An 11,908-nucleotide genomic window follows, 5' to 3' on the forward strand; every position below is an offset into this window, starting at 1 on the left:
GTTTCGTCCATGGCTATAATGTTATTCGGCTGTATTTTCTTTGCCTTATTAATCCGTGTTGTATATGTGACAAAATTCACAAGTTTCTCAATGAAGTGCCTGGCGTCTTTCTGGGCCACAGTAGTGCGTCTTCTGACCGAAAAGTTGTTGCACTTCAGGAATTTGTCCTGCCAGCCAGCGCTTGCAGTAAAACTCTCCTCATCCCTGCCGTCACTTACTGTGGCATACATTTCTTTTGCCTAGGCCCTGATCATTTTACGTGAGAGACTGATGCTTTGCCCGCATGCTATGGATCCACTCACACACGCTCACCTCCAGCTCATCACTGGCCTTCTTCCTCCCTCCACCTCGCATTCTGGCCCTTTTGCCATCTTCCTCGGACAGACGTTGCCGCTCAGTTTTTGCCATTCTCGCACCCTCTTCGGATCAACCGAGAAATATCTTGCCGCTGCTTCTCCCGAATTATGTACAGCAAATTTGACAACTGTCAGCTTAAATGTCAAATCATATTTTTTCCTCTTTGTCGCCATGGTGGTATTGAGAGAAATGTAGTCATCCAGAGGGAAAAGCCAGGGAGAAAAAAATGAGTTTTCAGGAGGGATTTGAAGACAGGCACTGAGGGGGAAAGCCTTACATGAATGGGGAGTTCGTTCCAGAGTTTAGGACCAATGACTGCAAAGGCACGATCCCCCCTACTCTTTAATCTTGAGGAAGGGGTGGCTAACAATAGTGGTTGGTAAGATGACCTCATTGATCTCATGGGTGTGTGTGGATGTAGGAGATATAGGGCTGTATTTTGCACACCAGCGCATGGCGCAAAGTTTAATTCGGTATTTTGCACGTTTATTTTTTAAACAATGCGCCCAGGGGTGTGGCAATTAACAACCTAGGGAGGGGCCTGGTGCATTGTCTAAAAATCGCTATTGTACACCTGGTCAGAAGTCTATGGCGAGTTGTTTATATGTTATTTTAAGAGCACATTGTCAACAGTCATATTGGCAGGTGCACGCACCATCCTTCTATCATTCATGAACGCACACCAGCGCACGTCCATGCAAAACATTACAAATTGCACGATTACAATGGGAAACATAATTAGAATAAAGATATTACGAAATACTGTACATCTCATGATGAGTAGTTCTTCACCATCATTTGCAAATTGGTAATGACGGTTAAAAGTGATTAGGGGAGAGGCGAGAGATACGTATGGAGCACAGCTGAAGACGCACGGTCACGAGATATAAGCAACTCCTCTGCAGGATAAATGTTGTTTTATTCAGTCATTTGAGCAATATTAGGGTAAGTGTTGCTTTTTCCAGCCTCTGTTTTCGATGGTAACCAATTGTCAGTCAATAGTGAAAGTAACTGCATATAACTGTCTTCGTTGACGCCTTGGTGAAGTTAGTTTCACTTTGCCGATGAGTATAAATAATAGACGAGTGCAAATGCGTGAAGGCTATGCTAGGTTTTAGTAAAGCATGGTTTAAGAATGACTATTCCATACGGTCTCGCAAGCAGCCTCCTTCAAATGCGCCGTTGAATGCCAAAATACCGATGCATTTATTTGACATATCGCCCTTTGCGCCGTTAAAAGGAATGACAGATGTCATTCTCATTGGTTTAAAATGATGTTACGCCCCAAACACACCCATATGACTGATTAAAAAAACCTAGGAACACCTTGTTGCGCCATGCTCTCCACTTTTGATAACGAAACCCCTCCCAATGTGAACTGGACATCCTACTAAATTTGAATAGACTTTTGACGAGTGACGATGCACTTTAGAATGTCATGATAGGGCCCTTAAGCCCAGACATGAAATGTCATATGTAAGAGGAGATTCAGGGGTTTCTCCCCCGAGAAATGTTTAAAAGTTGGTCACGCAACTCCTAGGCCTACCCAAAATGGACAGGATGTGGACAGGAAGGAAATGAAAGACTGTGTTGACAAGATCAACGAATTGCTGCGTACAACACGCAAGACTTCCCAATCCCAAGGATTCTCTCTGCAAATTTAAGAGCCTTTAGCCTTATGGACATTTTATTATTGTCAACACTTTATTATTGCCATTTATTGCCATTTGTGCTTTTGCATTGTTTACTGACACTTTTGTAGGCTACTTTTGTATTGTTTACTGGACCAAATAAAAGTCCTCTTCCTTTTCACACCAACCTCTGCTTGGTGGTTAGGATATGGAGTAGGGCAGTGATTCTTAAACTAGGGGTCGCCAAAAACTTCCGTGGGGTCGCCAATTATTTTCTGTATTCAGTCTGAAATTATTATTAGGTGAAACAAAGGGAAATAATATTTGCCTTTTCTGCCCTTTTCTTATTTACACGCAGTTAAGAGAAGAGAGAGAAATGTTTTCGTCTTTCAACGAGATCTGGTTCAGCCTATGGGCTACTGGTCCGCTGATAGAAACAATCTGCTCCCACTATGCAAACTCAACTTGTTCCCGCTATTTTAAGTAAAACAAAACAAAAAACATAGGTAGCCTACTAACCAAAATGGACAGGTGGCTGCTTAAAAAATTGAACAAAAGCTCAGTAGTGCCATCTACCAGTGCGTCTACTCCGTGATCCTCAGATGGGACAAGTCTACAGGCCGGTAAGAATAAAAAAGAACAAACGGCGCGTCGGCTTTATCAGAAAGAATTTTTTAAATATGCATTCACTTGCCAAGTTAAAGATAACCTCGACCACCCAGAATGTGTGATTTGCAGAGATGTTCTGGCGAATGAGAGCTTAAAACCTGTCAAAATGAAACGACATCTCAAAATACAGATGTCGGCTCAGCACCGTGGAGGAAAATCTCTGTGTCGCCGTATGCAGCATTTCCTCCTAGAATTAACTTGCTATGTTCACGGAAGCATGCCCACCCTTCCCATTGAAATTGTTAAAGATAGTAAACCAGAAAAGGGAAATAAAAAAATACTATTATTGTTATCGCCATAAATATAATTAATGTAACGTTGTAGGCCTAATGCTGGTATGTGTGCGTGCTTGTGTGTGCGCGCGCGCTACGCACATAGCGCTCTGATCTGATATGGCGGCAGCCTACACTTGTTTAATCGTGATTGTTTGGTTTTCTCGGTTCTTGTTCATATGGAGTAAGATGACTTTGCTTTCTAGTTTTTGCTTGATTTAGTTGTTAACGTTTGAGGGGGGTATTTGAGTAAGGACTTAGAATGGGTTTGGGGAAAGTGGGGTCGCCAGACCTCACCATACTTTTTTGTGGGGTCGCCAGACAAAAAGTTTAAGAACCACTGGAGTAGGGGATTGACAGCAACATAGCCAATCACATTATGAGAGATGCTGAATTTAACATCAACTGCGATGTTTGATTTTAAATTAATGTAAATTTAGCCGGGACTGTAAGCTGGCACACGTGGGTGCTCGAGCGATGGAGCACCCGCGGTATCGGCGCCTATGAGCCAGAGCATAGGGGAGAGAACCGGGACGAATGAAACACTTTTTAATTAAACATAATTTACAAAGACATCATAAAACACTGAAAGTTAATATTTTGTCACTAGCAACATACATCTGTCCTTTGTCAAATACATATGCATGTATAGCTCTGAACAAAACCGTTCAAGAGTTATTTAAGGAGAAGTCGAACAGAGTGCGAATTACCCCACCATAATTGGGGGGTACTGCTCCTTCACTTTTGACCATCATGGTCCACTACCATATCAATCCCCACCATGATCGCCAAGTGCAACATGTGTTGTGCAACACACATACACGGTCTAAACATGCGACAAACAGTAGGCTACAGAATATCTCATCATTCTTATATATCCTGTCGTCTCCCTGTGGCCTGCTCACGGCTTTCATCCTGTGCCTCTCCTGTCTGCTGAGCACCCCTTTCCTTAACACATATGAACAGTGTAGGCTATAAAACCTAACTGCACCTACACTTTTAATGTAATTGTTTGTAGATCTTAGTGTTAATATTTCCTGCTTACTCTTTTAGCACCAAAAAAGTGCCTGATGTGTGCCATTTCCTTTTCCTCATAGTGTCTCTTTGAATAAAATAAAATCCTAGTTTCATTAAGATAGTATCAGAGTTCTCAGATGAAACTACATTTATCAAACTAAACATATGAAATAATAGAATGTAAAAACAATACCAACCAATTAAAAACAAATTCAAATACTAGCACATGCTATTTACTCTAAGCTACTTGGGTCTTTTTATGTTTTCACAGGTTTCACTGATGTTATGTAGGCTTAGCTACATCAGACCCTCTTGTGCATAGGCCTACCGGTAATATAAAGACGTGACATGAGCTATGAAAGAACAAAACACGTTTATAAATGAAGGTTGTAAAATAACACATTTTCAACAAGCTAGACGTCAGCTAGCAACTTACATTTACCCATGCACGTCAGCAGCAAACCGAATTTAGCCTACTGGAGGAATTTACCTAGCGTTTTGTCATTCAATGTTGACACTTGCTTGAGAAAGTCGTTCTCCATCTCAGTTGCTTCTAGCGCCACGGTGTTTAAAAATGGTACGGTCCACAATAGGGGTGTCTGAAATCGCTTTACATTAAAATGTTATTACAGTGAAAATAGGAGTTGACTTGTATTGTAACGGTAATGATATTTTTTCACAATATCAGAAAAATTATCTGACCTCCACAACTGATATTTCTGTCTCTTTGGGGGGTACTGGGTCTTCATTGGGGGGTATAGTACCCCCCAGTACCCCCTGTAATTCGAACTATGACGAACGTGTTTTTTGTTTCATTCGTCCCTCCTGGCTGGGACAAATGAAACAGCATGGGGGACGAATTAAACATCCTACAGCTTAAATTATCTAGACTTCCCACAACTTCAATATTTTCAATAACATATCATGAATGGTACTTCAAGTATGTGTTATTTTAGATAGATTGCTGCTGGGTTATATGTCTTGGTTCATGTCTGTTAACAATTCTTCAGAGATGGGAAGTAACGAAGTACAAATACTTTGTTACTGTACTTCAGTAGATTTTTCAGATATTTTTACTTTACTTTACTATTTATTTTTGAGGCGACTTTTTACTTTTACTCCTTACATTTTTAACATGAATATCAGTACTTTCTACTCCTTACATTTCACAAAACTGGCTCGTTACTTTAGTTTCAAATAATTTCAGTGGAGTTACCGTTATTCGCATAATCAATAGTGGATGGGAATATACGTTGCACTTGACGCACCAAAGATGACTCGACAGATTTGGGAGGCATTCATTTGTGGCAAATCATTGCAGCTTGATGGCAGTAACGTTAACGTTAGCACGTAATAGTATGTCTCAATTAAATTTAGTCAAAAGTGCCCTCCTCCTCTTCTCGCTTTTGCCGCTTAACTTCTAGCTGCAGTGTAGCCTACTGTAGCCTATTAGCAATAAGTAGATGCAGCATCGGGGCTTGAACAGGGATATAGTGGAGGCTAAATGCAGTTTACCCACCTCTGAAATTTCAGAAATACTTTATCCACCTCTTATTACAGTTTATCCACCTCTCAAAAGAGTTTATTCACCAATTACAACTGTTTACATTTAAAAGGCACACTACTCTATTATCCACAATTCACTAGTTCGCCCTTCTATATGATTGCTTCAGCTAGACTAGAATGTATGGGAGAAGTGCGTGTTTGGCAAGGTAGCTGTCCGTGGTCCTGGAGTGCCTGGAGCGGATATCGCGATAGAGCGATGACCGCTTGCACCCCCCTGTGTAAGGAGGATGAGTAACAGGGCAATTGGTGAAATGGAGGAGTAGGGGGAGGAGGGGGGATGATTTCGCGAACGTCGGAGCGTGTGACGTATGGAAAAGGAGGTCGGCTTAAATAGGCCTACCCTGCGGCGGCAGTGGGTGAGTTAATTGCTGTCAATCATCCCGAAGGCTCCACCCGAACTTTGTTTATAAAACATCATTTCACTAGTTCGCCCTTCTATATGATTGCTTCAGCTAGACTAGAATGTATGGGAGAAGTGCGTGTTTGGCAAGGTAGCTGTCCGTGGTCCTGGAGTGCCTGGAGCGGATATCGCGATAGAGCGATGACCGCTTGCACCCCAAAAGATCACAGAGAAAGGCCGCTACCAACTACATAAGTGCTTGCTGAGCGAGTCGTAAATCCGCTAGATTGGAGCGGATGAAAGACTGGTAGGCATCCGAGGACCAACGGCCCAGTATTTTAATTTGTTGCTCCGATAAGCCGTTGAGCGCAGCTGTTGTGGCAGCTCCTATCCTGAAGGAGTGTGCGGAGTAGCGATCCGCGGGAAAACCAGATTTGACTAGAATGGTTTTTAAGAGTGTCTGGAATCTGTGGCGAGTGATGGGTAGCCCTTCGTCTGACACGAAGGGCGGGCTAGTAGACGAAGCTTGAGCTGACCGATATGAGATGTAGTGAGATAGGTATTGGAAAGGCTGAAGATCTGAGGCGGAGTTAAATGGATATGGAGTGTCCTTTTCGGGACTGATCGGTTTTACTCTGTTTGATGGTAAATCGAATGGTGTCTTGGTCTAGCTGCTCTAGATCTGCGATGCACGGGTGGACATCGGGAATGAAGAGAGACGAAGGGCATGTAAACTCGCTACATCTCAGCAGCCCAAAAAAGCCAGTAGAAACATAACGGAGATGGTGGAATCGGAATGCGGTGACATGACCCTTTGCGAAGGGTAGCGAGGCGGGTGGCGAGAATGCTTGAGGTAATGGGAAGGCGGGAGTCTTGGGGGACTGGATGTTGCCTACGGATACCTTTAATTAACAAGCCTATCCTGGTGTCGGAGAAGGGGCATTCGGAGCCGTGGGGGCGTTTGTAGAAGAAATGAATGCCAGCTAGGGTAGACTCTAATGGAAGAAACTTTGATCCCGAGTGAAGTGTGGGTGTAGGTGATAAATGATGATATGGTGACTGCATCGAAACTGGGAAATGGTAGTGAGTGCTTTGCGTGGAACTGTTTGAAGCACGACCAAGCAGTCCAGTAGGACTGCATGGTCCTGGGTGCGAGGGCTTGAAGGGCTAGGTCGGCCGTGATGGGCTGAAGATAGCTGAGGGGGTGGTTTATGGGAAGATGGTCTCCGAAAAGCTGGGGAGTGGAGTAGGGTACGGGTCCGCCTCTGGAGCCGAGCTTCTGAATCTCTGGAATTTAAGACGAGCGAGAGAGTCAGCAATTCCATTGTGGCAACCGGGGACGTGCGCGGCTCTTATAATAAGCTGGTAGCTGGCTGCTATCCAGATTAGACGCCTAATAAGAGGGAAAAGCGCAGGCGATTTTGAGCTCGAGTTATTAATGACGTGCACTACGGCTTCGTTGTCGCTGTGGATTATCACACTCTTGGAGGTCCACTCATTCCCCCAGGTAGGGCCGTGATGGCTACGGGGTAGAGTTCGAACACGGCTGACGATTCGTTTCCAGTTGTTAGCTCTCTGAACTCTAGTGGCCACGGGGATGCAAACCAGCGCCCTTTGAAAAAACCTCCGAAGCCTGTTGAGGGGGCTGCGTCGGTGTACAACTGGAGCTCTTCTGGAGATGATTGGCAGTCGTCGTAGAACATGCACAGACCATTCCATTCGTCTAAAACATCCTCCAGAGTTTGATATCGGCCAGACACTGGGCATCTAGAGATACGACGTCTTCGAGAGATGGGGTTGCTGAGCGCAGTTTAGGAGATGCGAGATGAAAGGGCGGCCCTGGGGAATGAGTTGACTAGTGGACACTCGACCGCGCCGTGACTGGGGCTATTGCAGAGAGGACAAGATGGCTTAAGTCCTAGGAAAACGTGGTTATGGAGCTCCATATCGAGCGCGCCCCAGTAGGGGTTTTAGTTCCAGAGGCCGACTCTGGCAGCGCATTTTGCTGAAAACAGCCGGTGGTAGCCTACGTATGAAAATGAGCTCCACCGTAGGATACGGCTAGGCCGGCGATGATGGCCTGGTAGTCATTTAGCTTAGTCATTTGCGTCGACTGGAGAACACGAAACAGACGACTTCTGTGTAGTTGGTAAAAGCTACGGTGAACTCGGGAAATGACAGGGTTTTTGATGCTGGGCCAGAATTTTTTAGAGAAAAACCAGTTCGCCGCAAACTAGATCCCGGTTATGAGAGGGAATAGGAAGGGAGGGAAGAATGGTAGAAAGGTCTACGTCTGCACCTGACAAGATGAGGTTCCTGGTGGACGCTGTGACGGGTGGTAGTTCGAATGCTGCAGCGTGAGGAGGCGGTGGCAGGGCCTGTGCTGTGGCTAAAGAATAGTTTTGCTGCCGGAACGGGACGTCGTGGTCCGAAGCACTCGCTGAGTGCTGATGACCCGCTGCTGCGGGCTGGTCTAGCGCGGAGCCGGGGAAGAGATGGGAAGGGAGAAAAGGGGGGAGGGAGGGAGCGGTCGCTGACGCGACCGGAAGGGGAGCAACCTGGGACAGGGTCGCGGGAAGTGGGACGGGGAAGGAAAGAGGGTTAGGGGGGAGTAGCGACGCTGTCGCTATCGGCGCCGGCTGAGACCAGGTGCTCGCTAACTCATAAGAGAAATGGGGAGCTAGTGAGGTGACTCTTCGAACTGACGCTTCGTGAGTTGAGGCGTGCTGTACAGACGTGGCTCCCGGAATGGAAAGGGGAGGGGGGAGAGGGGGGAGGGAGGGAGCAGTCGTCGGAACGACTGGAGGTGGGGCAGGCCTGGACCGAGTCCTGGCTAGGGGAGGTGGATGGGGGAGGGAAAGAAGGAGTGGGGGGGAGTAGCGACGCTGTCGCTACCGGGGCCGTCTGGAGAAGTGGGGTTGGACCCGGAAATACGGCGGAGATGCGGCGGGAATGGGCCTGAGCCGCTGACGTGGCAGTGGCTGTGGCTGAAGCAGCGGAATGATACGCTCTGAAGCGTGTGGTGCCGGAAAGTGCTGTCGGCGTGCCCGGTTCGCGAGGTGGCTGGTGGTGTGTGCTTCGTCCGGCTGAATGGCCGGCGGAAGGAACCGCGTCGGGATGCCAGAAGGAGCAGCTTGCTTCCTGGTCTGGGGAGGAAAACAAAGTGAGGGAGCGGGAGGGCGAAAAGACCGGGTTATCCAACTGCGTTAGAAGGCGGAGGAGATGGAACTTCCTATCCGACATACGGAACGTGATGCCGCGGGAATGGAGAGTGCTGCGGATGCGAGCCACTGTCCAGTGGGTAGGGTCAACGCCTTGCTGGCGCTGGGTGGATTTCCAGTTCCATGAGAGCTGTCTTGTCCATGCGAACAATACGCAGACTGAATGATTTCGCGAACGTCGGCGCGTGTGACGTATGGAAAAGGAGGTCGGCTTAAATAGGCCTACCCTGCGGCGGCAGTGGGTGAGTTAATTGCTGTCAATCATCCCGAAGGCTCCACCCGAACTTTGTTTATAAAACATCATTAACAATATACACTCAACACCCTATGAACCACTTAATGCCACTTGTATCGTTATAAACATTGGACAATAACCTCCACCATCATCAAACATGTTTTGAATGCCTTTTCTAAAAATCTAACACCGCATGGTGCAGTCCACCTTACCGTGATCACGGAAATCATAGTTATAGTCATAGACTGGCACTCTTGCACTCTAGTAACATTGTGTGGTCCAGGTACCGTTATAAAAAATGGTTGTCATTCACAAGACTACTTTTACTTTTATACTTTAAGTACATTTCCAAGCCTGTACTTTGTTACTTTTACTTGAGTAAAGAAGTTAAATCGGTACTTCTACTTTTACCAGAGTATTTTTTAACACAAGTATTTCTACTTCTACTTGAGTAAGGGAAGTGAGTACTTTTGCCATCTCTGCAATTCATTGCCGCCATGGTGAAGCGCGTAGCCTGGTTGCATCCATTACAAACAAACATGCAATGTGAACATCTGGGATTGGGGAGAGCACTAAATGTTCTACTGAATAAGCATGAAGTCAAACCTTTAAATGAAAAACACTCTTTAATAATCAAAAAAATAAACCGCTAATGAAGTAAACTTGTGACCATCAAAAATCGTCTGTTACTCCGTGATAACAGGAAGGCATTTAGCTGAGCAATGGAGGTTAATATGCTCTATATTTTGTTTAAATGATGTCTGTCTATCATATTGCACTCAGTAAAAACCGGAACGTTTAATTCGTCCTGCGTTTCTTCTACGGCTGCAAACGGGATTCACTCGCAGTTAACCAAATATTTCTTTATTAGGGCAGGGCAGGCATATTTCTGGCTATTAAATTATTTCTAAACCAGTGTGCTAAACTCTGTAGTGAAGTCTGTGTAGGGTTTTCCAGGCTCCATTTCTTTTTACGAGACACCCTGCTCACAAGAGCCATCTGCCGGTTGTTTGGGTTGTTGCAGCATCATTGCAGCGTCACTGGAGAAATACAAATTAAAGTTGCGTGATGTCACGCGCGGACCTTGAGGGAAGCTGGCCAATTTGAAGTAATGCCCACTGTACTTATGCTATACTTATACTTAGCAGGAGGGATGAGATCTGGAGAAACACTGAGTTTGCTAAAGATAACCTAGTAACGAGCAGGTTAGGTTCACAGAAATAGTTACTGTGGTAACTGACCCAAAGTTGAAGTCCAGTTTCTTACAAGTTATTTTTATCAATTGTTGCAAAAATAGAATAAATTCCAAAAACAAATTTTTGACTCTTAATCGACTATATGATATATGACTAAATTATTCTGTGTGGAATGTACAATATAATGATAGTCCATTTGTATCATATGCTCAATAAAAAGTACTTCTCTTACAGAATCATGCAAATGATATCCGTAATGGAACGCAGAATTTCTTTACAAAGAGGAGGACCAAAGGAGGTGGCATCAAGTGCAGGTAAATCCTGTTTTGGAAACTCACATATTTGCAGCTTAACATTTCTTAGGGAATGTAGAGAGCAACAGTTAACAATTAATTTGTACAAAATTTCAGCTTACTGGGCGATAATGACTGCACAGAATTTGAAGATTTTCTTGGAATATTTGATGGACTCCTTTAGATTTTACCACCAACATGGTTGTTTTACACCACTGTTTTACTTTTATTGTGAACCCCTGGAGTTGTTAAGATTTCTTCAAAAAGCTAGTATGTTTTCATATTTTTATACTAGGCTTTTCCCCCTTTGTTTTTACAAGAGATCACATTAGGCCCTAATTTTAGTTGTCTTATAATGACTGAATAACTTAGTCCATTAACAAAGTAAACACTGACATATGCATTTTTTTTTTAATTGTTGTCTTTTCTCATGAATGTTATCCTATGATTAAAATAATTTTTTTTGTTAAGTATTGAACGTGAATCAAATTGTAGTTTGATACAATGTAAATGACTACATCTTCTGTTCTGTATTGTTGGAGGGGGAAAATACCACAAGTTGCATAATATGCCATACATTTGCATAATTGTATTGAAAAAATCTTTTCACTAATTATCATTGTGAGATTTGTTTTGCTTGCTGTCTTGTTTAGTTTTTATTTACGTAAAATGACCACTGATGACAGTGGACAAAGTTCAGCACTAGAGTGACCAAGGCTAAAAAACACTGTTCTATGTATATTTACTTTAGTACTTCATAAATCTTTATTAATTATTGACTTGAATTTCAATGGTGTTCACAATAGGGCTGGAACAGTATGGATTTTTTCTTACCACGGTATAGCGCTTTAAATGTATACACATTTATTTTTCTTCTTCATTTATTTATCTAGGGTAGATATGGTGGTTGCTATGCTAAATAAAGTGGTTGCTATGTTGTTTGCTAGCAGTGGTTAAAGTGGTATTTAGCAGGTGGGGGAACCCTGATATCCAGTGTCTGTGCAGCAGGGAAAAGTGACTCACCGTTGGACAATATATTGAGTATCGTGGTGTAGCAATACTTTTTTTGACAAGAATTGCTAGTATCTTGGTCACCTCTGTCAGTCAAAAC

General features: G+C 44.1%; 1 protein-coding gene across 1 annotated transcript in view; it reads left to right on the forward strand.

The window, feature by feature from the left end:
- hfm1 (helicase for meiosis 1) overlaps nucleotides 1–11,411 on the forward strand; it is a 361,977-nt gene extending 350,566 nt beyond the window's left edge. Inside the window, exons 36-37 of the mRNA XM_042091457.1 lie at nucleotides 10,739–10,818; nucleotides 10,915–11,411. Of these exons, the coding sequence (XP_041947391.1) occupies nucleotides 10,739–10,818; nucleotides 10,915–10,981 (147 nt within the window). The 3' untranslated portion in view covers nucleotides 10,982–11,411. The remainder of the gene's footprint in view (nucleotides 1–10,738; nucleotides 10,819–10,914) is intronic.
- The last annotated feature ends 497 nt before the right edge of the window (nucleotides 11,412–11,908 follow it).

This window comes from Alosa sapidissima, chromosome 1, assembly GCF_018492685.1.
Source record: "Alosa sapidissima isolate fAloSap1 chromosome 1, fAloSap1.pri, whole genome shotgun sequence".
NCBI lineage: Eukaryota > Metazoa > Chordata > Actinopteri > Clupeiformes > Clupeidae > Alosa > Alosa sapidissima.